This window comes from Macrotis lagotis, chromosome 3, assembly GCF_037893015.1.
Source record: "Macrotis lagotis isolate mMagLag1 chromosome 3, bilby.v1.9.chrom.fasta, whole genome shotgun sequence".
Lineage (NCBI taxonomy): Eukaryota > Metazoa > Chordata > Mammalia > Peramelemorphia > Peramelidae > Macrotis > Macrotis lagotis.
The window spans coordinates 123,408,382-123,432,473 of NC_133660.1; the positions used below are offsets into that span (position 1 = coordinate 123,408,382).

At 39.8% G+C, this 24,092-nt stretch overlaps 1 protein-coding gene across 7 annotated transcripts in view; it reads left to right on the top strand.

The window, feature by feature from the left end:
- ZNF827 (zinc finger protein 827) overlaps positions 1 to 24,092 on the top strand; it is a 249,568-nt gene that overhangs the window by 46,207 nt on the left and 179,269 nt on the right. For 5 of the 7 annotated variants that reach the window (XM_074229196.1, XM_074229198.1, XM_074229201.1 and 2 more), the window contains exons 3-5: positions 2,983 to 3,030; positions 8,617 to 8,789; positions 18,213 to 18,693. In XM_074229196.1, the coding sequence (XP_074085297.1) occupies positions 2,983 to 3,030; positions 8,617 to 8,789; positions 18,213 to 18,693 (702 nt within the window). The remainder of the gene's footprint in view (positions 1 to 2,982; positions 3,031 to 8,616; positions 8,790 to 18,212; positions 18,694 to 24,092) is intronic. The other 2 variants (XM_074229197.1, XM_074229202.1) reach the window with 1 other exon arrangement.

Sequence of the window (24,092 nt, forward strand, 5' to 3'; positions counted from 1 at the left end):
ACTTGGGTTTCTAAGTCTCCCTGTATGTATTAGTACTTTTATGCAGAAAATACTCATTTGGTTTTGACCTTCTGGAAAAATAAACAGTAATAGCAGGTAACATGTAGATAGTATTTTAAGGTTTGATAAACACTACCTATATTATCTCTCCTGATTTCCACAATAGCTCTGTGAGGTAGTATTAACCTCACCCCCTGCAGCTACCTAAAGAAGATGAGGCATCTTCAAATACAAAGAAAAATTGAAATCAGGCATTAAAAATAAATTGTAGGTATGCCATATTGGGAAAAATGCTTATTGATTTAAAAACTGATGAATTAAAATACTTATTAATAAAAAGTGTATGTATATTCAGTGAAAGTGGTTTGTCTGTGTGCTTTAGCAGAAAGTGAGTTGCACTTGTCAAGAGAGACTGGGTTCAAAAGTTGCCTTTTTTTGCTTATTTGTTGACCTTCTCATTCTCTATTTTCCAGTCTGGAAAATAGACACAAAATTACTTGCACTGCCTGCCTCAGAGTATTGCAAGGAAATTGTCTTGCAAATCTTAAAGCATTATATAAATATAAGCTCATACTTTATGTAATGGAAAAACCACTAGAGTGGGCGTTAGGATTAGAAACTGGCTCACCTACCATTAAGCAACCTAGAGGACTTTGGGGAAGTCACTGAATCTTGTCATTTAGTCATTCATCAGTCATATCCAGCTCTTTATCATCCCATTGGGGTTTTCTTGGCAAAGATACTGGACAAAGATAATGGTTTGCCATTTCCTTTTCCAACTCATTTTAGAGATGAGGAAGTGAGGGGTAAATGGTGTTAAGTGACTTACCCAGAGTCTCAAAGCTAGTAAGTATCTGAGCTTAGATTTGAAGTCACAAAGATGAGTCTTCTTGACTTCCACCCACTGTACCACCTAGCTTCCCTTATTTGGAACATTACTTATCTGTCTGTAAAGTAAGAATGGACACAAGACCTGAGTTAAAATCTAAATCTGTTATTCCTGTTTCATTTTGCAAAGATCACATTCCTTCCCTGGGCCTTAGTTTCCTTTTCTGTAAAACAAAGGGATTGAACTCAAAGATCTCTGAAGTCCCTTTTAGCTCTAAATCCCATGGTTCTTTCATCCCAGTTTATACAGTTTCCTCCCCCAAAACATATTTTGTGAAAACCAGTATTGGAGAAGCACCATGGGAAAGAGAACTGGTCCCCAGAGTCAAGAAGTGGTAGCTTCATATTGTGCTTGGTAACCCTGGCAAATCTTTCAACCTCTTAGTGACCCAGGCAATTCTAGGATTTTAGATGACACAACAGGCACTGATTTGCATTGGGAGAAATAGTTCTGGAATTCTCTACATGGATGGAATCCTAAGTGTAGACCAAAAGTCCATCCTACCCACTCCCAAATCCCTTGTGGAATATGAATCCAGTTAACTCAACTTGCTTACTAATTGTTTACATTTAAATGTATTTCAATGTATGATGCATCATAATAACTTTTTAGCCACTCTGAATCCATTCATCCTCATTTAGTTTTCTTCTTCTATGATCATACCTTGCTTAAAAAAAAAAAGTATTATTGTCTTTTGTTATTCTATCACCTTCATTTCCAAAAAAAACAACCAATATATCACCTGACTCTTGCAGATATAAAGCATTCCACACTCATCACTTATAGGGCCTCCTCCCTCCCCTTTTCTTTTGTTAATGGACTGGAAAAGCATTAATTAAGTGCTTACTGTATGCTAAGCACTGGTGATGAACTTAGACAGCCCAGGTCACATTTTTTTTTTTTGCAAGGCAATGGGATTAAGTGGCTTGCCCAAAGGCACACAGCTAGGTAATTATTAAGTGTCTGAGGCCGTATTTGAACTCAGGTACTCCTGACTCCAGGGCCGGAGCTGTATCACTGCTCCACCTAGCCACCCCATGCACCATGTAGCTGCCCCCCAGGTCATATTTTGACGAGGGAAATACTCCTAAAGAAGGAGGAAAGAAGGTACATTTCCTTGACTGCTTCAGGGATGAGATTGTTGGTCCTTATAATTACAGACATCCAATTTCAGTTTTTTGAACTTCCATTTACATCATCACAATTATTGACACATTGCTTTACAATTCACTGTCCACTAATTCAGTAAAAATGTTTTTTAAAGGAATTTAACTGTTTTTTGAACCCTAGTAAAAGCACTTTTAAAAAATGCCTCCTTAAACTGTGAATCAAATTTCTTTCTGTGTGTAGGCAAGTCCTATCTGCCAGTGTGCAAACAGGTTGGGTTCTTTTTGTGGGTGGTAACATAAGTTTGTTTCACATACAGTATTGTGCACTTTTGTTGGCATTCTCACTCTTTCTCAGATTTATCAAACTGTTAACATTCTTCCTTCATTTATAATTCTAAGTTTATTTTAATATTTCTGTAACATATTTACTATAACATTTTAATAATTTTTTATTATTAGAAAATGAGTGAAAATGTATAAAGTGCTTTTCTCAGAATAAATCCTGGGAAGTAAATAGTACAAAATATTATCTACAGCTTTGAAAAGAGAACCCTGAGTCTCAGGGTGCGAGTGACTTGACCACAGTCACACTCAAAACAGGTAAAATGGCAGTCAGATATGGAACTGGGTCTCCTGCCCCAAGGTCCAGTATTCTTTCACCAAACCATGCTGTTTTCCCTTTTGACAAACCTGACCCATTCCCTCCTACTAGAAACTGCATTCTTTTGGCAGTCAGTGAATACCTAATTAGCACCCCTCTACCTTGTGATAGACCTCTTCTGGGGAATACAAAAAAGACAAAAGAGTCCCTTCTTTTGAGGAGCTCACCTTCCAGTAGAAGAGAGAACATGCAGACAACTTGGTAGAAATAAGATCTATAGAGGATAAGTTGCAAATAATCAACAGAGGGGAAGGTTCTAGAATGATGGGGCATCAGAAAAGGCTTTGGGGTAAAAGGTGGAATTTTAATTTTTTGTCTTAAAGGAAGCCTGGGAAGCGAGGAGATGGAGCTGAGGAAGGAGAGTATTCCAGGTAGGAGGGATGACCAGGGAAAACCTGAAATTGGGTGATAGTGTCTCATTTGAGGAACAAGGCAGTCAATGTCACTAGATCTCAAGCTGAAGTGTGAGAAGACTAGAAAGGTGGAGGCTGGCAAAGGGTAGACAATGAAGGGTTTGAATGCCAAGCAGATGATTTTTATACGTGATCCTGGAAGTAACCTGGAACCACTGGAATTTATTGAGTGTGTGTGTGTGGGGGGGGGGGTGACGGGGATGGGGTGGGATGATGGATGGGAAAGGGGGAGAGTGATGTGGTCAGACCTGAGTTTAGGGAATATCACTTTGACAGCCAAACAGGAATAGATTGGAGAGACCTTTTCTCCTCCCTCCTTCCCATCTCCCTGCCAGGTCTAAACTCTGAGGCTTTCTTCTCCAAAACCATTGACTTCTGCCTTAGTATTGGCTGAAGGGAGCTCTCCCTAACCTAAGTGATTAATTGTGTCTACCACTTTTATCCTTGACTTCTCAAGATCCTACATTTAGAGCTGGAAGGCACCTCAGAGACTTTATATAGTGTCCAACCCCCTTATTTTATAGAGAAGACAAGTGAATCCAAGAGAGACAAAGCTTCTGGCCTGAAGTCTCAGAAATAATTGGAGTAATTCAGGGAGGTTTGAATTTACTTCCTCAGTTTCTAGAGATAGTGTGCTTTTTCCTATACCATACTCTCTTAGCCCTTTCATTCTAGTGTCCATCTGATACAAGATGCTGAATGGTACAATAAGCCCCAGATTCATTATCAGAAGGCCGATGTTTGAGATTTGAACCTAACACTCAGTCCTCCCAGCTGAGACAGTCCCCTCTTCTGTAAAAAGAGAAAGATTATTAGCCCTCACCAAGTTGTTGTGAGGGAAGTCTTGTGGACCTTAAATGTAGCATGTAAAGGGGCGCCTTATAGTGATGGGGCAAAGGATGACTTACGGCCAGTGTCAGGTCTGCTCTGTTGTTATGATGAGTGTTCTGCTCTGGGATCCAGGACCAGGCTGGTGCTGCAGGTCAGCTTTTACCATCCAGGTGGAGCCATCCAGGTCAGGGCTATTTGAGGACATGTGTGTAACTATGCACATACACACACACACACACACACACACACACACATTTTCTTTTTTTTTGACAGAATCTGGCTTGACAAAACACTGGTGATGATGATGATGATGATGATGATGATGATGATGATGATGATGATAGATGTTTATAGCACCCTTTATAGTTAGCAAAGGGCTTTCATACTCTCCTTACCACAACTATCTCTCAGAGTCAATCTGTTAACATCCTTCAAAACCCAGTTCAACCACCATGTCCCTGCAGTGAGGCCTTTACTGAGCCCTCCAATTATAGTAGTTTTTAGCTCTTTAACTTTTTTTCTTATTATAAGTATTGTATAGCCATATATATGTGTGTGTGTGTGTGTGTGTACATACCTTATCCTCTCAGTGAGTAGGATGTAAGCTCATTAAAGGAAGGAAACGTTTCCTCTTATTTTATTGTACTATTTCTCTGTTTCTTTTTATACTTCCCTCAGCTATTGGACGCTTAATGAACATTTGCTGAATTGAATTAGATTTTGTGAACGTTATCAAATTTGCACTTCGCAACAACCCAGGACATGGATACTATGGGTTTTATTTACCTCATTTCACAAATGAAGAAACCAAGGCTCCATCTTAACAGGCTTGAAACGAATAAGCACCTATCTTATCTTTGTCTAGAGATAAATGAGCAAAAGTGGGACAGTCCCTATTCTCGGGGAGCTTACATTCTAATGGGGCAGACAACATGTACATATATAAATATTTATATTTATATATGTGTACATATAAATTTATAAAGATAAAATTTATTTATGTAATATGCAAAACAAAATCTATCTCACTATATATATATATGTGTGTGTGTGTGTGTGTGTGTGTGTGTCTGTGTGTTTATATACTGATACACCCCTACACCCCAGAAATGCAGAGCAAATGCAAAATAACACTAGGGGGATGGCATTAGCTACTGGAGGCACCAGGAAAACCCTCACAAAGCAGGGAACCTTTGAACTGAATTTGAAACTAGGTAATTCAAGAGGCAACAAAGAGCATGCATAAAGCCAGTGCAAAAGCATAGAAATGGGAAATGGAGTAACATCCAGTATGACTGGATAGAAGAGTCTATAAGGCAAGTAATGGAAGTAAAGTAAAGGAAGGTGGGATGGAATAGAAAGATAGTTTGAAATAGCTTTAAATGCCAAAGAGAGAAGAGTTTATATTTGATCCTAGAAGAAATAGGAAGCCATGGGAGTTTATGGGTGGAGGGAGGGCTAACTTGGTTAGATCTGCCTTTCAGAAAATCGCTTTAATTTGGAGACTGACATTCCTATGCCAGTCTATGATGACATATAGCTTAGTAAATGTTGGAGTCCAGACTTCCCTCTCTACTATGTAATGATCCAGTTTAATGAAACCTCCTAGGGAACAGAATGTTTTAAGTACTTGTTCAACGTGGTAAACCACCTATCAGTCTTATTTTTTTTAAATGAACATCCACTGCCAACTTCAGATACCCAAGATCCAGAACAAACGTCACTTTTGAAGAAGTGGTCATGTTGCCTCAGGCTCAGGACATAGTAGGAAGTAAACACCAAGAGCAGTTCTGGGTGCTGGAAGAATTAATGACATGAATAGATTAACTGGTCCTTTGCCCTCAGAACTAGCTTTTGCAAGCTAAAACCTCAAATCTTCTAGAAGAATTCATATGCATATCAAACTCTGACTCAGATCATTGCATCCTTAACCTTTATTGATCTAGACGTTGTTACCTTCCGTTTTGGTCTTGCTGTGTTGGACAATGTTATCCTATAGAGCCTGACCTTACTTTGGTGTTGGAAAGAAGTTCCTCTCCATTAAAACTACCCAGACTCTCAAGACATAATCTAGTATGTGGACTATAGGCACACTTTATTTTAAATGGAATTCACGTGTCCCTCCCTAAATTGTGGAAGTTAAAGTAAATTTAGTTGTGTTCAGATATGATGCATGTGAAATCTTGAATAGATTATTAAAAAGTCAAGGGGGAGAAAAGGGGTCATATACAACATAAATGTGGGACCAGAAGAGTCCCTACAAATTGTTTAACTTACATGTTTAGATTAGGAAACTGAGATCCTTTTTTTTTTACAGGTGAATGAAGGTCAATGAAAATTAAGTGACTAACTCAGAGTGACACAGCTGTGAGTTCTGAGGCCAGAACTCTGAGCTAACCCCAGGCTTAGCTCCCTAGCCCCTGGGCCACTTGAAGGGGCTTGTTTTATATCATTCTGAAGGTGTACCCTGAAGTTCAGTCTTATAGCTCTTGCCAGCCTCAATGTAGAATAAAAAATAGGTGAGATTCAGGTTTTTAAAATTCTGCCAGAATAATTAGTATACAAATCCTTTAATAATTTTTTTTTAAAAAATCCTTGTTTTCATTATATAAATGCCATTTTTAACTCTTTCATGCTTTACTGGATGGTCTTTTATGTTCTCTGGACCCCAAAATCAGGTAATGAAACTCTGTATTGAATGAGTCTGGAGCTTTGATAATAGATACATAATAATCTGTGGGGTAGGTAGGTGAAATATATTATTTTAGTAAAATAGTATTAATAACACCAACTTCCTAGGGTTGCTGAGAGAATTTAATGAGATAATATTTTTTAAATGATTTTATATTTAGATTGTATTTATATGCTATATTTTTAATTATATTAATTAATATATATATATATTTTATTTTTATATAATGCCTTAAGGCACCATATAAATGTTATCATCATCATCATCTATTGGGCAAGTGACATAGCCTCTGAGTTTCAATTTCCTCATTTTTAAAATGAAAGGATTGAACAAACCCTCTCATGCCTGCCAGGACTAGGTCCATACTCAATTTTTTTCCCAGGACAGTGGAACTTTGCAGAGACTGTTTTCCCTAAGCATAGCCCTAGAGTACTCTGGGTCCTCTCTTTACCTCAATGAGACCATGAAGCAGAACTCTCCATGGAGGTAGATAGGAGAAAGCAAGGGAAGAGGAACTGGGAAGAAAAAGAAAGACTGGATTAAAGTAAACTTTCTGTAAAGGTCTCTTGTCCAATGTTTAATTTTTGTGAGTGATAATAACTTGGCTATTGTCTCAAGTCACATCTTTAGCAGCAAGTGGCCCAGGTGCAGAAGTCAGGGCAATCTTGATCAGCACACTCTTAGAAAGTCCACTTGCTGTCTAGTGGGTGACCTAACCAAAGCCACCCCACTTACATCTGAAAAGGCACAAATACTGGCATCTCCATACAGCCAAAATACTGCACAGTATTTTGGAATGTTTCTGCATTATCTTTGAGCTCTTATCAGCTCCTTTTCTTTCACTGGAGACTTTACAATTTGAATAGTTCTTCTTAGGTAGAGACTAATGGCTAAGAAGATAATAAATAAGTAATGAGGTAATTTATAATTAGACAATTGGGAAATATTACTGATTCCTAGTAATTAACAGAGAAAACTCAGAGTCCTCAGCTAGGGATTTTTTTCATTTTCTGTATCCTAATAATGCAAGGTCAGCTAACTACATTGGACACCATGATTTGAAGTGACTGGTATTTAGCTGAATGAAGCAATGGTAGGCATACTCTTTTTTTTTTTCTTTTTGGGGGAGAATTTTTCCTATTTTTGTCCCACTGAGGCAGTTAGTTCTTCCCAGGACATGGAAGCATTCACCACTTGCCTTGCATAACTCTTCATTTGAACATTCCACAGATGCTTATCAAGCGGCTGGTGTAGGCCAAAGGACAGGGTTAGGTGCCTCCTCTCCTAAAGGGGGCTTGAACGGCCAGTCCACAGGACTGGGAGGGCAGCCCATCTTCATCAGGGGCAAATGAAGGAACAGAAAGAAGGGGGAGGCAAGGCCAGACCCTGGGAGCCCCTGACAGCTGACGTGGTGACAGCATCTGCTCCAGCCTTACCCAAACAAGCAGGGTCTGGAGTCCTTCTCCACTGGAGTGCAGCATGCAAGGCTGGTGATGCCTCATGTTTTGCTGTGCAAAGGAACTGTGGATGATCTTGTGGGTTCAATCTGATTTTTATTCTCTTTCTCCATTATCCTTATAGAAGAATTTGAATGTAGCCTCTGAAACACCTGTTTTCTCTGTGTGGATACATTTACAGAGCTCTGGGGGCTAAGCTGTAGACTTTGAGAATCTCCAGATTCATGTAGATCACTGGGCAGGGGTCAAGGGCAGGCACCTTGCCTATGCTCCTAGCTAGTTAACATAGCTACTGATGGTCCTTGGGGGTCAGATGTGGGGGAGGGATTTTTTCATAAAGTTAGGGAGATCATAGGTTGAGGAGATGGAACCTGACAGGATGCCACTGAATGAATGCACCAAAATAATCCATGATGAAATCTCATCACAGATAAAGTTTATGAAATGGCAAAAAAAGAACAATTCATTTGGGTTTTTTTATTTGCAACTCACTGAAAGTGGACCAGCATTGAATGCATTTAATTTATTCACCCATCATTTTTTTTTCTTTCTCCCTCTTCTAAGCCCCAGAAGAAGAAGGAGGAAAACCTTTCCAGTGCCCGATATGTGGTTTGGTTATAAAACGGAAGAGTTACTGGAAGCGGCACATGGTGATTCACACCGGTTTAAAAAGTCACCAGTGCCCTCTCTGTCCATTCCGGTGTGCCCGCAAGGACAATCTCAAATCCCATATGAAGGTAAGCCCTCCCTTAATAGGACCACAGGGTGGAGGAGTGGTGGGAGAAATCCCCAAGAACTCTCATGCATCAGATCCTCTATAATAGGTTAACTATGTTTGCTATTATTCATTTGTTTCAGTCATGTCTGACTCTTCATGACCTCATCAGGGTTTTCTTGTCAAAGATACTTAAGTGACTTTCCATTTTCTTATCTAATTCCTTTTAGGAGTAAAGAAACTGAGGCAAACAGGGTTAAATGACTTGCCCAAGGTCACACAGCTAGTGTCTAAGGCCAGACTTGAACTCAAAGATATGAATCCTCCTGACTCCAGGCCTGGCACTCTATCCATTAACCCATCTCATTGCCTTCATATTAATCATGGGAAATAAGTCTTGCTTCAGGAGTACATGCAAAGTAGACCAGATATGTTATAACAAACAACATAAAATGGTGAAATAGGAAAAAAATAAGGAAGGTCAAATTCTTTTTTTTTAGGATTTTGCAAGGTAAATGGGGGTTAAGTGACTTGCCCAAGGTCACACAGCTAGGTAATTATTAAATGTCTTGAGGTCGGATTTGAACTCAGGTCCTGACTCCAGGGCTGGTGCTCTATCCACTGCGCCACCTAGCCACCCCTGAAGGTCAAATTCTTTATGTCTTTAAAGGAGATAAAATCAATTTTAAAGCCAAAATGTCCAAGGCAAGAATAACTTTCTATATGCAACTCACATCATGTGGACCTTTTCCCATGACAGGGACAGTGGTCCCAAATTGCCCTATTTCATAGGAAGGGTGGTCTGAGAGACAACTGAAGCACTGGGCCGGGCAAAGTTGAGAAAGAACAGGCAAGAAGCAGAGTCATAAAGAACCCTAAGGAAACAGGGAATCAGCCAGTCCAAATTCAAGAATTCCCTCAGTGGAGGATTAAAGAGAGAATTTTTCACTTGTGGCTTAAGAGGAAAGCTGTGATTATGATTACTAGTTTTACCTATTGCTATTATCCTTTAAAAGATTTCATCCTGGACAGAAGAAGCAGCCAGATTGCTCAATTGTTAGTTGCTGAACCTGGAGTCAGAAAGATCTGAGTTCAAATCTAGCATAATTATTTACTAGCTGTGTGACCCTGGGCAAGACATTTAAGTTGTTTGCTTTAATTCACTGTAAAAAGAAGTGACAGATCACGCCATTATCTTTGCCAAGAGACCCCTTACAAGGTGTGCTAGAATCCACAGAGTTGGTCTGTCTCTCTCTCTCCCTCCCTCCTCCCTCTCTCCTTCTCTCCCCTTCCTCCACAAAACACATAATCATGACTAAGAAACAACAGTTTTGGGGGCACCTTGGTGACATGGGGTGCTGAGCTGAAAGTCAAGAGGACTCATCTTCCTAAGTTCAGATCCAACCTCACATTCTTTCTAACTTTGTGACCCTGGGCAAGTTACCTAACCCTGTTTACCTCAGTTTCCTCATATGTAAAATGAACTGGTGAGGGAAGTGGCAAACCATGCTAGCATTTTTGCCCAGAAAACCCCAAATAGGATCATGAAAAGTTGGACATGGCAAAAAAGTCGATTGAACATTTGACATGTTCATTGGACTGAACATTGGAGATGAGACTATGGAAGTATAGTTTGCTTGCTTTTTTTCAGTGTGAAAAGTGAGATTTCGTAATGATCATAGCTTTGGGATCCATTAGTAACCATAACCACCATAATCAACATTTTTCAGATGCTTGGGTACACAGTTTTGCTAAGTGGCTCCCACAAGGTGCTCATGTTCTAATGGAGTTTGTCTAGTCACAAGGTATTATGATTCTATTATGGTGCCCTTGATAAGGCTGCAGAGAACTGAATTCAGTCTTGTTCTACTCCAGGTACAAGATTTAGAAAGGCTAGTTAAGTAGTTAGAGTTAAATCCAACTTGGATCGTTCATAGTTCTCCTGATAATGGGGATATGGCTACACTTTTTTTTTGTCTAAGCTGCTTAGGAATGTAGTGCTTCATTAATTTTCTGGATATCTCAATGATAGTGTGGTGTAAGGTAAAAAGAGTTCTGAGCTAAGAATGAAGAGACCTGGGTTCTAATTCCAACTGAAATTTCTTAACTTTAGAACCTCAGTTTCCTAAAAATCAAGGGGAAGAGATGGGACAATCTCTAAGGGTCTTCCTGGATCCTTTATTGCCAGAAAATCTCTGTGTTTCATACTTTTCTTGGATGTCTTTCCTAAATTCTTTAATGAACTGCCCTACCTCAGTAAGCATAGTATATTAGAATATGACATATGGGAGCCCCTGTATATAGGAATAGTGTATCAAGCTTTTTAGTCAAGTATTTGATAAGCTTCTGGTGGACCCCCATACTAAAGATAGGTAAATTTGGAAAGCCATTTCAAAGTTCAATGTTAATGGTTTCATACATTTGGGAAGAAGTTTGGGAGGAAGACTTCATTGAAGTTTTCCAAATATCCATTATTGTCCAAAGCAATTTAACAATTTTACTGGTGCTTTAGATAAAAGTATGGGTGGCAGGCTCATCAAATTTGCTGATAATACCTAACTTGGAGGCACTGCTAATGGATAAACGACAGAGTCCAGGTCCAAAAAAATCCTGACAAATAGAAGTTGGAGGAGATGAGGTTAGAAAGCAGTTCCTGAGAAAAGGATCTGGGTTTAGTGAATTTTTGGCTCAACATAAGTCAATAATATGATATGACCCTACTCTGTTAATAAGAAAAATCATACTATCCAGGACTAAAGTGGTGATGTTCCCACTGGTCAGATCATATATGGAGTAAGGTAGAACATACACTAAGAAGACTATTGATAATATGTCTGAATACTTTTCAGAGGATGGCAGGATATTGAAGGGTCTCAAGAACATGCTGTTTGAAGATTAATTAGAGGAATAATTTCAGGAGTATTTAAGATCCTTGGTGATGGGACTGATTCATTTTTTTTAATGTCTCTAATGCATAGTAGGTGTCTTATTGCCTTTTGAATCAAATTTAATCAAATTGAGTTTATGTGCCTTGGAAGAGAAAACTTAGGGAGACTAGGCATGAGAATTATTTTCAAATAACTGCAGGGTTTTCAAGTGGAACAGAGAATAATCTTGTTCTCCTTGGCCTTAAATAGATAAGTGGAATGGACTGCCTTGGGAAGTTGTGGGATCCTCCTTCAAGTGAGGTCTTCATGTCAGTCATTATTTGATCTGTTTGAGAGGAGATTCTCTAGCCCAGTTGCATTGAGTCAGGGACTCCTCCAAGAACTTTCAGTGGTTTCAGGAACTTGAGTGGTAGAAAAAAATTCCATCTTTGTTTTCACTGACCTCCAATTGAAATTTAATATTTACTTCAATTATTTAAAAGCATTATATCAAGAAGGGATCCATAGGCTTCACCAGACTGCCCAGGGAATCTGGGACACCTATGAGATTTAGATACTTTGCACTAGATAGTGTCTGAGATAGTCTCTTCCAACCCTGAGATTCTGAAATTTTGTGACATACTCTGGAAGCAGTTGTTCTAAGCACTGAACCCCAAATGGGAACTTGTTTTTTTAACCTCTTACTACTTTCTCCTAAAAGCGAGGTGCTCCCCCCCCACATTTGGTTAATAGAAGGCTCTGAGTAGAAGTGAACTTGTACTGTACCTCATAGTCCAGATCCCCTCTCTCTTAGGAGCAGTAGAGCTCAGATTTTTAATTACATAATGAGGATTGACTTAGAAAGAACTGGCTTGAAAGAAGGGCCTGTTATCCCCAAAACTCCTTTTAGATATGATAGTATGTTGGACTTAGAAGTGAGAGCCAACTAATTTAAAGCATTGGTTATGCAGGAAGCTTGACTCTGGCCCAGCAACCTGGGAGTCTTATCTCAGTCTAAGGTCACTTAACTAGCCTATTTATAAAGCCAGAGTTTTATAAGAAAGGACTATTGACCCTGAAATTAAAGAAAGATGTGTTGGACGCCTTGATGATCCAAGATGGACTCTAGGCTATGGCTTAAGTTGTGGATGGGAGCAGCAGGGTTTGTGTAGGTCATGGAGATTCAGAATGCTCTCAGAACAAATCAATAAACTGGTACAATAAAGTACAGTAAAGCAGTTGTTGAAACCACTAGTTTATTCCATCTTATGGTCTCTTACCATATTAGGCTACAACTTCTATAGGCTTTTGGTAAAGCTTACATATAAGGATATGCAAATTTACCTTTCTAAAATGGGACACTCTTTCCTTCCCCTGCCTTCTATCCCTCTCCTGACCAGTTTTTGAAATATATATATATATATATATATATATATATATATATATATATATATATTAAATAATATTTCTAGTTGTCTGGGGCTATTTCCTATCTTCATTAAATGTTTTTACAATTTTCTAGATGAATGAACTTGAAGGAAGCAACTTGTTTGTCACCTAAGTCAGAGCTGAACCCAATAAGGGGAGAGCTGTAGAGAAAATCCTAGTTTCATATATGTTTGTGTGCATGTATATATGTTTGTGTGTGTATATGTATGTATATATATATGTATATATATGTATGTATCTCAAGCTAAGATTTGAAAAGTAGCAAGCATGGATTTTCTCCCCCATATCACCTCTCTGAGATAGAGGAGTCATTTTCAGCCCTCATTTTGCAGATGAGAAAACGGAGGCAGAGTGGGTAAGCAAGTTACCTAGTACATGAGGCAGGCTAGATCCCACATCTCTGACTCTAGTACCCTAGCTACTGTTTCAGACTGTCCTTTGGTCTAATGAGGAGAACACTGAACTGGAAGTCAGAACTGAATTCTAGACTTAGCTCTGTCACCAAACTAGCAGTTTGACCCTGAGTAAGTAATTTTACTCCTCTGAGTCTTTGTTTCCTTTAAATCTATAAAATGGGGATAATAGTATGCTGTGAAAATCAACTGAGTTAATGTGTTTGTAAGTTCTAAAACAATCTGCGAACATGAGTTGTTATTCTTGATGTTATTACAACTTCATCATCCCAGAGCCCAGAACACATCCAATTTCTTTTCACGCTATGGCTCTTTAGGCACTTGAAGATAGACAGCCTTTATGGCCAAGCAAAGTCACAGTCACTTAACCTCTCCATATGTCAGTTTTCCTCACTGGTAAAACGAGGCAGTTGGATTAGATGATCTCCGAGGTCCCTTTCAACTTTCCCACTGTATGAGTCTCTGGCCATAGCAGCTGAAAGCTATGAAGCCGTGTCTTGGCCAGGAGGTGGACTCATTGATTGCAGAGGTCTCTCTTGTTCCTAACCCCTTTTGATGTGTGGTATTTGCTGTTCAGAAAAATGACCAGCAAACTGAAGAAAGAAAAAGAGGCTGTACGTAGTGAGTCAGTAGGAAGAAAAGAGTTTTCGTTAGGCTCTGCTTTGCAGCGACAAGCTTAGAGAGCTTTAGAAGCAGTGAGCTATTCCTTTACGTCAAAGGCCAAGCACTATCTGGGCTCCCTGACCCCACCCTTCTCTGTTCCCCCCCACTTTGGGAGAAGTTCAGCCCAGCCAGCTTCTACCTAGTGAGTGATGGCCCTAGGCCAAATGATGGAGCTCCCAAGAGCACTCCAAGAACTTGCCTTCTGTGGCGGAGAGCTTGAGAAAGAAATAAAACGTGGACACAGGGAAGTAGCATAGAATAATACAAAGGTACAGAATAATACAAAGCTAGTTCAAGAAGGAATGAAAGGCTTAATAAGTGACTATAGGCAGCTCAGAAAGTCAAAGCAGTATCAGTTGTATTTTCTTCACACTTTTTAGAAGGCATTCCCTTGGTCAAATCATTAAATGAGTGCTTTATGGACACCCCATTTTTCATATCCATGGCTCTTGCTCTCTGGTAATCGAACCCTCTCTTGGAAGAGAGGTAGGGCTAAACCTAACAGAGGGCATGCCTCATTCCACATCTGTGGTCTTCCACCTCTCCATGGCAAGGACAGTTGTTTTGTTTCAGTTTTTTTTTTTAACCAGCAATTCACTGAAGTCATACTAAGTCACACATTTATTTTCCAAGTCTGAGTAGAGGAAGGCAAAACGTGGCTTATACTTCGGAAACTCAAGAGCCCATTTTTAGAAAATGCATATCCTCTGGCTATTTTCAGTCCAGCCTTCCCAACCTGCAGCAGCTCTATATTCTAGATTGTTTTCCCCTCAACTCGAAGCAGATTTCGGAGCTGGGTTCCTGCATTAGCTCACTTCTCCTTTCCTCTCCTCCGGACGCGGCTGCAATGGAATCTGCCCCACTGGGCACTCCCCCGGGGGCTGCGAGCTTTCTGTGGCCTGACCTTTAACCACTTGGTTTCAGGCCCTGATTCTAGCAGTCTTTGTCAGAGCCCTTTGGGGGGCGGTTCTGAGGGGCCTCAGAGGAGGATGGTGCAGCAAGAATGAGGTGGAGAAAATTGAATTGGATTCTCAAGACGTTGTTAGACACCAAATGGAAATTATCGGGATTTAGTGTTCATTGTCACAAAATAAAAGAGAGATGGTTTGAACAGCCTCTGACAGATGCTGCTGCCCCTCCCACCAAAAAAAAAAGGCTGGGGGGGGGGCTTGAAAAAGTCTGTCATTTAATTAGCAGAACATTGCTACTACCGGTGATGGCTGTTGATGGGTTATTTCTGTTATTAAACTCCTGTTTGGGGGAACTTGGGCGTCCTCCGCTGTTTTTTTCCAAAAGCCACAGTGGGGTGCTGTAGCGACAGGATCTCACCATTAACTTTTAATTCCTTTGCTTTTGTTGGTCATTTAACATTATTTAGAAGTATGTTTTGGCTGGTGAATAATGCTTTTGGACTGCATTCAGAATGTGTAAACAGCTGTAGTAAAACTTGCCCTCTTGGAAAGAAAATCTCTGCAGAGGGGCCAGGTAGTGGAGTGGGTTAATGAACAAGCCTTTAACCTTTGCAAACCCAAGTTCAAATCCCTTTTGCTCAGAAATTTAAAATAAAAGGGTTTTGGGTTATTTTTTTGTTTTGGTTTGGGTTTGGTGTTTTTTTTTTTGAATTCCAATCTATTGCTTGTTTGTCTAGATCACACAACTACCCAAACAATTTGGCCCAAATCTCCACGATTGGCAGTTTCTGCTCAAGGGAGGGCCAGTACTGAAATAGCAAGGGTGTTACAGGTCAGGACTGAAGTACATTGGCAAAGATGAATGGGGCAGCCTACAAGCTTACATGGCACCTGCCAGCATTAAGCCTGGTTCAGGCCAATGCAATTATTTCCTCACTTTCTCAAGCACTAAATTTATCCACAACAAGAGGGAGGGGAAAGTTCCCTGGAATCTTTGCAGGTATATGCATGGTGGATGAGAATCAGATTCAGCCGTTTACATTCTATTCATATGCCATACATTGCAGTCTGAGACTTAGTTCTATTCCATTTGGAAAAGTCTGCTTCTGGGAGAGATTTGAAATAAATGGATAGAGACAGACTGAGTCAGAAATCCCAGTTTTTTAGTTTCATTCTTCATGGATTTTTGTGTGAGTAATTTTGGTGTAAAACACTAGTGTTAGTGTCTGAATTTCTCCTCCCTCCCCTCTTTTCCTTCTTTCCTTCATTTCTCCCTCTGTCCCTCCTTCCCTCCCTTCCTTCCTTCCTTCCTTCCTTCCTTCCTCCAAATGGAGAAATAAAGGTATGGAAAAAGTTCTTTTATAGATCCTGCAGATTGACACTTAATGAGTGACTTAAAGTCACCCAGAGCTACCCAGGACACTTTAGTAATTTGTCCATGGTCATACATGTCAGTACTTGAACCCAGATGTTCTTAACTCATGGGCTGTTCTCTCCATCCTCCATACTGTGTTGCTTCTCTTTTTCATATCCTTGAAAGGTGTGATAGATCATAGACTCAGAAATTTAAGACTAGAAGACCATCTACTCCAATTCCTCATTTTACATGTGAAGAAACTGAGGCTCTTTTTTCTTTTCTTTCTTCCTTTTTTCTTCCTTATTTCCCTTCTCTTCTTTCCTTCCCTTCCTCCCTTCTCTTTCCTTTCTTCCCTCCCTCCTCTTCAAGTTATGGAAAGTTCCTTCATAGGTTTAGTGACTTGCCTACTTCATTTTCCTGTAGATTGCTTTAAGGTCATTTATCATCTAATCTGGATCTTTAATTTATTTTTATTTTATTTAAAGTTTAATTGATGCCTTTTGCATTTACTTATTTCCAACAAATTCTTTCCCTTTTAACAGAATTTTTAAACTCCTTGATTTTATAGAAGCAAAAGTGGACTCCCAGACACATAAAGTGATTTACCTATGGAACTGTGAAAAGCTAGGGAGGGAACTGGGGCTAGAACCTAGCTCTTTTAACTCTGGTCCAATGCTGTTAACTATGAGCAATGTTTTGAAAATTGATGAGACTATATTTGCATAGTACACATTAGTCTCTAGGTGAAAGGTATTTCATAAATGCAAAGTATTATTGTTGTCAGGGAAATTAATTGACAAGGTACCTATGTTGACCCTACATAATTATTATGCAAATTGGATAGTTTGTTGGATTTATGATTATTTATTGCTTTAAGATTATCAACTGGGATTAGTTGATTAGAAGGTTGAGCAGATCTAGTTGAAAAAGGGTGGGATTTAAAACAGTAGATTTGAAACTATAAAGAACCTTAGAAATAATTTAGCCCAACTTCTTCATCTTACAGATGAGTTACTTGTCCAAGGTCATATAGTGGCAGATTGGAATTTAATCAGAGAGATGGAGAATATGTATATATACTTGTTCCTGAATTAGGTGAAGACCTTAGTTCAAATACTTCTGATGTTACTAACCTGTATTACCTTGAATAAGTCTCTTAATCTCTTTAGTCATCAGTTTTCTCATCTGAAAACTGAACAGATTGAGGTTCCTTCACTTCTAAATCTTATGATCCTTTGAACTCAGGTCACTGGATTTTAAATCCAAGGTTTTTTCCACTATTTCATTGTACTTCTAGGGCAGCTAGGTGACTCAGGGGCTAGAGAACTGGACCTGGAATCAGGAATTCAGATCTAACCTGAACCACTTAACTACCTGTGTGACCCTGGGCAAGTCAGTTAACCTATTTACCTTAGTTTCCTCATCTGTTAAATGAGCTGGAGAAGGAAATGGCAAATCATTCAAGTATCTTTGCCAAGAAAACCCAATTGGGGTCATGAAGAGTTGAACTTGAATGAAATGACTGAACAATAAGGTGCTTCTCCTAATGAATTGTTTGCTGAAAACCTATCCCCGAGACTATATGAAAGAGCTCTATAACTTCTATGGGCTCACTTTATACTTAGGGATTATTGTTCTTTTTAAGATCATAGCTATGACATGCTTCAGGTTTTTCTCTTCCTGATTCTACTGTAGAAAAATGATTTATAGATGTTTTAGAAATATGCAATGAGACCTAGTTTATAAATGTGTCTTGGGTGTTTCCTCCCTACTCCCATTCCTTAGGTTCATCAACACCAGGACCGAGGTGAGACCTTCCAGTGCCAGCTATGCCCTTTTACCTCCTCCCGTCACTTTAGCCTGAAGCTCCACATGCGATGCCATCAGCACTTCCTGAGGACAGAAGCCAAAGTGAAGGAGGAGATCCCAGAAACGGACGTGAAGGGGTCACCACAGCTCAGTGAGAGCATCTGTCTGGGACAGCAAAGAGAAGGAGCAGGCACAGAGTTAGTGGGGACACCAATCATGTCTAGAACTCCAGAAAGAACTAGCCAGAGCAGTGCTGGTATTCCACCCTTGTTGGTCAAGGAAGAGCCCAAGGATGATAATAGCCTGTCCCCTTCTTTTACCTTGAATGTTGCTGAGAGACCCATGAACAACACGAAGTTGAAAGACACCTCAGACTATGTAGCCAACACTGCATCAGCCTTGTTCAGCCAAGACATCTCTGTGAAGATGGCATCAGACTTTCTCATGAAGCTGTCAGGTAAGTGGGTAGGGTGGTGCTCATCCTCTTTCTCTCTTCCTCCCTCCTTTCTGAGATGCTCTCCCTTCTATGTGCTCCAGTTGTTTGGACCTAGTCAGGTAATGAAAGGGTTTAGTTTCTCTTTCCATTTTTCTTTCCTTTTTGTATGTTCTTTATCTGTTCTTGATGTGTGTATATATGTATTTGTGCATATGTATTTCAGGTGAACATAATGACATTGGAGTCAAAGCTTTGCCTTGGTCCCTTGCCAGATGCTCATTGTGACCTTGGGTTTCCCATTTACCTTCTCCCTGCTTTGGGTTCTCTAAAATGCCTGGGTGGAATGTATCTGATTTCATCTGTTCTTTGCTATCTCAGTTTTAAAGGCATCTTAGGACAAAGAAACACAGATTAGTGTTAGGTAGCGTAGATTTTTTTTTTAAATGTGGTTACACCAGAAAGGATTCCAAAGAAATTCTGAGAGTATGTAACTCTTTTTTTTTGTTGACTCCCTTGGCCTGTAGCAGTTATACAAGGGTTTCTTTTTCTCTTTGTCACCATCTTTTTTTTTCTCCCCTTCAGCCTGTTTTTGTGATTATTCAGAGGTTAAGCAGTGGCACCAAGATGGAGAAAGGGGGAGTATTTTTGCTGACTACATCGTTGGTTCAATGGAACACGTGGTGGGGTTTCTTGGCAGCTTAGGAAGTTGTTGTTTTTTTTTTAAGTAGGATTTTAAATTTTAAAGGCAATGTGGAGGGTGGGGAAAGGTCGACTGAGAATTGGTTCTGTCTTTCAAGGAAGATGGCAGTCCCCAAGATGATTTCCAAATGCCACTCCAGCTCTTTGGAGATTGACAATACCCTTTTAAGTGGAGAATAATTGGTCACCGCCTTCCTTTAGGCAGGATGTGACTTGCATTTCACTAAATGTCACTGCCAGGTGAATTTGAGGTTCTGTTTCACCTGCTCGTCCCTTTGCTCATTGAGACTTTAGTCAGTTTTTGTGAAATGCCTTCTTGTCTTCATGGCTGCTGATCTTTGCTCATAAAGGGGTGCTGAGATTACCCTGAAAGGAATGAGAAGATGTGGGAGATAGAGTATAAGGTGTTGAAGAAAGTTGAAGAAAGTAAATGAAGGCAGATATATTACTTTGTTCTGTTTGTAGTCTTTTAATATCATAAAATCTTCTCAGAGAATTAAAAAAAATCAGTTGCTGTACTGTTTAAAAGGCTGTCAGCCCTGGAGTCAGGAGGACCTTCAAATCCGACCTCAGACACTTATAATTACCTAGCTGTGTGACCTTGGGCAAGTCATTTAACCCTACTGCCTTGCAAAAACAAACCAAAAAAAAAAAGGCTATGCTGTTTTAATTCATCCAGATTTGAAAAGAGTAGTATCTTTTTTTTTTTGGTGGGGAGGGTGCCTAGACCTGTGTTTTCATCAGTGTTTGTAATTCCTGGTATGGAAGTTCACACCACTGATGTGGATCACCATATAATTTAATCTTTATTTTCTGGAACATTGAGAGATTAAATATTCATAGAACTACAACTAGTATGTGTCAGAGGAAGGACTCGAACATAGATCTTCCTCATTCCAATCCTCATTCCAAGGTCAGAATCTTAGCCATTATTTTTGTAGTCATTTTTTTATACCTCTCTGTTATGCCCTTCTTTTATAGTCTTCTCTGGTTGCTCTATCAACTCCCCCACCCCAGAAGATCCAGTTTTCCAATTCAATAATCTCACTTGATGAAACATGAGAAGGGTTTCTCTTTGGTTTCACTTAGTCTAATTCCAAGGGAAAGATAGAGAGATATGTCACACAGATGTCAAGTATATCACATTAGATGTTAAGAATCAGATTAAAGAATTATTGTGAACTGTTTAACAAAATAAATTAAAATACAATAAGATATGAATAATGTCAGTTTGTGATTTTCTAAATTCATATGCCTCTTGTTTCTCTCTGTTTCTATCTGAGTTTGACCCCACTGGTACAAATCCAGAGAGCATTGGATTTGAGGATTTGGATTCAAACCCTCCTTCAGAAATCTGTTAATCCTGCATGCCATTTAACCCTACCTTGACTTCAGTTTTTTCACCCATAAAAAAAAAAGCTGGACTAACATTGATTCTGATGAAAATACCTTTTTATCCATTCAACATAGAAAAAAAGGCAAAAATTTGCTTTTCTTAGAAGACTCCATGGGGCCTGAGACCAAAGATGAAAGAGTAAAAAATTTAGGGGTGGCTAACTCCATGAAAGGCAGAGTTATATTTGGGAGGCCTAATCCCTAGAAATGAAAAACTGATGCATAGTGATGCTCAGACTGAGCTGAGCTATGTTTTTCTCAAAGAGGTGCTCCACGACGTCATGCCATAAGTGGCTCCAGACCTCGGCTGGGGCCAACAGCCGATAAGAGGGCTTGTTATGGCTGCTTGGAGCATAGACTTAAGTGGCAAGATTCAGAAGGGGAAGCAGCCTCCATGAAGTCAGAAGAGAAGGAGGCAAGGGGAAGGAGAAGGGGAAGAGCTGTTACCAAACCTCCGTATCCTGTGCTAATGTTGTTTGATTAGTAGCAGACCAGGAGCTGTTTACAGTTTGGCAGCCACTGATCTATTGGCACCAGAAAACAGATAGAAATCCTCACTATTTATGCAAAAGACCCATGCAATTCTTTTATGGTGACTTTCTAGAGGTCCAGGAACCTGACTTGTATGCACTGTTACCTAGCAACATGTTATAAAGTCACTGGGGGAGTGAGATGCATCTGTAATATTTTTTTTCTTGCGCATATTTGGATGTAAATGGAAACTTGGTGAATGTGGCAGTGCTACCCAGGGGAGGTGGTGTTCCTTTAAAAGGAAAGGAATATGTTTTTTCTGGAGGGATTTGCATCCAGCCACATAGTTGGTGGTGCTTTGCCTCCCGATAGGGCTTTGATTGAGGTGTGGAATGCAGTGAGTGGTACCTGGCAGTTTCTGTGAATGTCTGTTTCCCAGACCGGGAGGCTAAATTTCCCTGGCTCACCGCCCAAGTCTTCAGCTCTTCCTGCCATCAGAAGTAGTAGACTGCTTGTTCCTTCTGCAGGGGCCCCATCTCTTGGCCTCATAACGGCACTATTGTTCTCCTGCCGAATTTTCAGCTGGGCTCCCCCAGTGCACCTGCTGCGACGATAGGGTGCAGCTGTTTGCTTGCCCGAAGTCTGTGAGTGGCTGTGCCAGTCAGACCACTGTCCGTGCACAGTGGAAAACAGTGACAAATTCAAACATGCGGATACCTACTTGTTCCATTAAAAGGGTGTGAGAGGAGGAGCACCCCAGAACCAAAGGGAGAGGATCTCTCGTAATTAGCAGAAATCTTATTCCTCAGATGTAAACTGAAGTCAAAAAAGAAAAAATCACCTAATGATGGCACATAAGGTTAAAATTGCACCATGGGAAGCTGTTCCAAATTGATCCCAGACTCCCATGTTTTTAGATTTCTTAGCTTCAGTGACAAGACAAATTCCTTCCCTGAATATCAGCATCAGTTCCCCTTTCTTCCAACTGGACCCCCATGGAGTTATTTTCCTTTTAATCTTCTTGCATCCTTGGAAGAGGAATGGTGTTTGTTAGAATTGATGATGCACCACATTGCTGCCCTTCCCCCACCCCCAGTTCTCTAGGTTTGGGGAAAATTGAACTGTTGGCTTGAAATAAGGGTTGGAGTCTTTGAGATTTTTGACCTGTCTTACTAATTCAACACTGTCTTCCCATCTACTTCATCTGGAATCTACCTTAGGAGCACAAGAGCAAGGACAAGGTAGGAAGAGACTTCTCCCTGAGGTGAGTGACTGGTTAGATTTAAAGCAAGTCATTACCATAGTTTTTTGCTACCCAAACGCTTCTGCTCTTTCTTGTAAAGCAATGTTTTCTTTACTAGTTCATAGCATTCATGTGAATGAAGTCTCTGAAGAAATCTTTCTGTGCTTCTAGTTATTTTCTCCTCTACAGTAAGATATTAAATAGGAAAATATATTTGGTAGATATGGCCAACTTTGAGTATGAAAATGGACTTCATTTTCTCTATTTTGCTTGAAAATTTCCCCAACCTATCTTTGAGCCTAGAATATTCCATAACTACATCATTCTTGAAATGTCATCAATAGGTTTGATTTCCATCTCCATTCTTCAATCTCAGTGCTTTCTAGGGCCAAATCATTTGCTGTTTTTACCAATAGTGCAATGGAAGCTCTACTTTCTAAGCCCTATATATTTCCATTACTCTTACAGTATAGTGTATTCAGTTCTGCTTTTTTCTGTCCCCTATCCCCAACTGAAGGAGAGGCCAGGGCGATGTCTAGTGAGGCTGATGCATATGAAAGTGAGTCTAGGGGGACAAGAAGCATGAACTTGGGCCAGACACGCTCGAAGAACATGGATGGACTTCAGGAAAATGTCAGATACTATAAGGTCCATCATAAGCTTCAAGAGCTTTTAAAGTTCAAAAGATGTAGAGAAATGCATCCTAATTGTTGAGTGCATCACCAGAGGTCAATTTAGAACTGTGTTTGGAAAACCTTCTATCATCTCTCTTTTTTTGTTAACTGTGCTTTTCAAGACATAAAATTTTATTCTCACTCTCCAAATTGTATCATTGCAGTTGACAGAATCTTGGCACATTAACTGTCAGGCTGGAATGACTTTTTAGTTCCCAGTTTTCTGAAATGAAAGCTACAAATGATTTCAGCTATTTTAAATCTGGAAAGTGGCACAAAGAAAAAAAAATGAATCTTCCAGGTTGTGTGTTTTTGACAAAATGAAAACCCAAATCTTCTTAATTTGGGAAGATGGCTTTTTTCTTTTGGGCAAACATTTGATTACTCAACCGCAACAAGGTGTTTTCAAAGCAAATGATTAGAGTATTATGGAATAAAGTATTGCCCTTGGATATCAGAAGACCTTGTTCAAGTCCAAAACCCCTGTGTCCCTGGGTTAGTCATGTAGCTCCTACTGCCCCAACCTCAGGTTGTTCTGGGGAGTAAGAAAATCACAGGTCTCTTAAAACAAGAATAACAATATAACCCAACTCCAAAATAAACGAGGACTTGGCAAAATGGCGGTTAGAGAATTTTAGAATTGGAAAGCAAATAAGAAACTTTTTAATACAATTTGTACCCATACAAGATGCAACAATTGGCTATTTAGCTCTGCTTGCTCCAGGGGACTTGCCTTCTGAGGCATTCCTTTCCATTTTGGGATATCATGAATGTTAGGAAGTTTTTCCTGATGCCTTGCCTAAATTAGCCCCTCTGTGTCTTTTATCCATTGTTCCTTGTTTGGCGCTCTAGAGCCAACAGAACAGATCTACTACCTGTTTGACAAGAGAGCCCTTCAGATGCCTTAAGGTAACAGTAATATCCACCATAAACTTTTT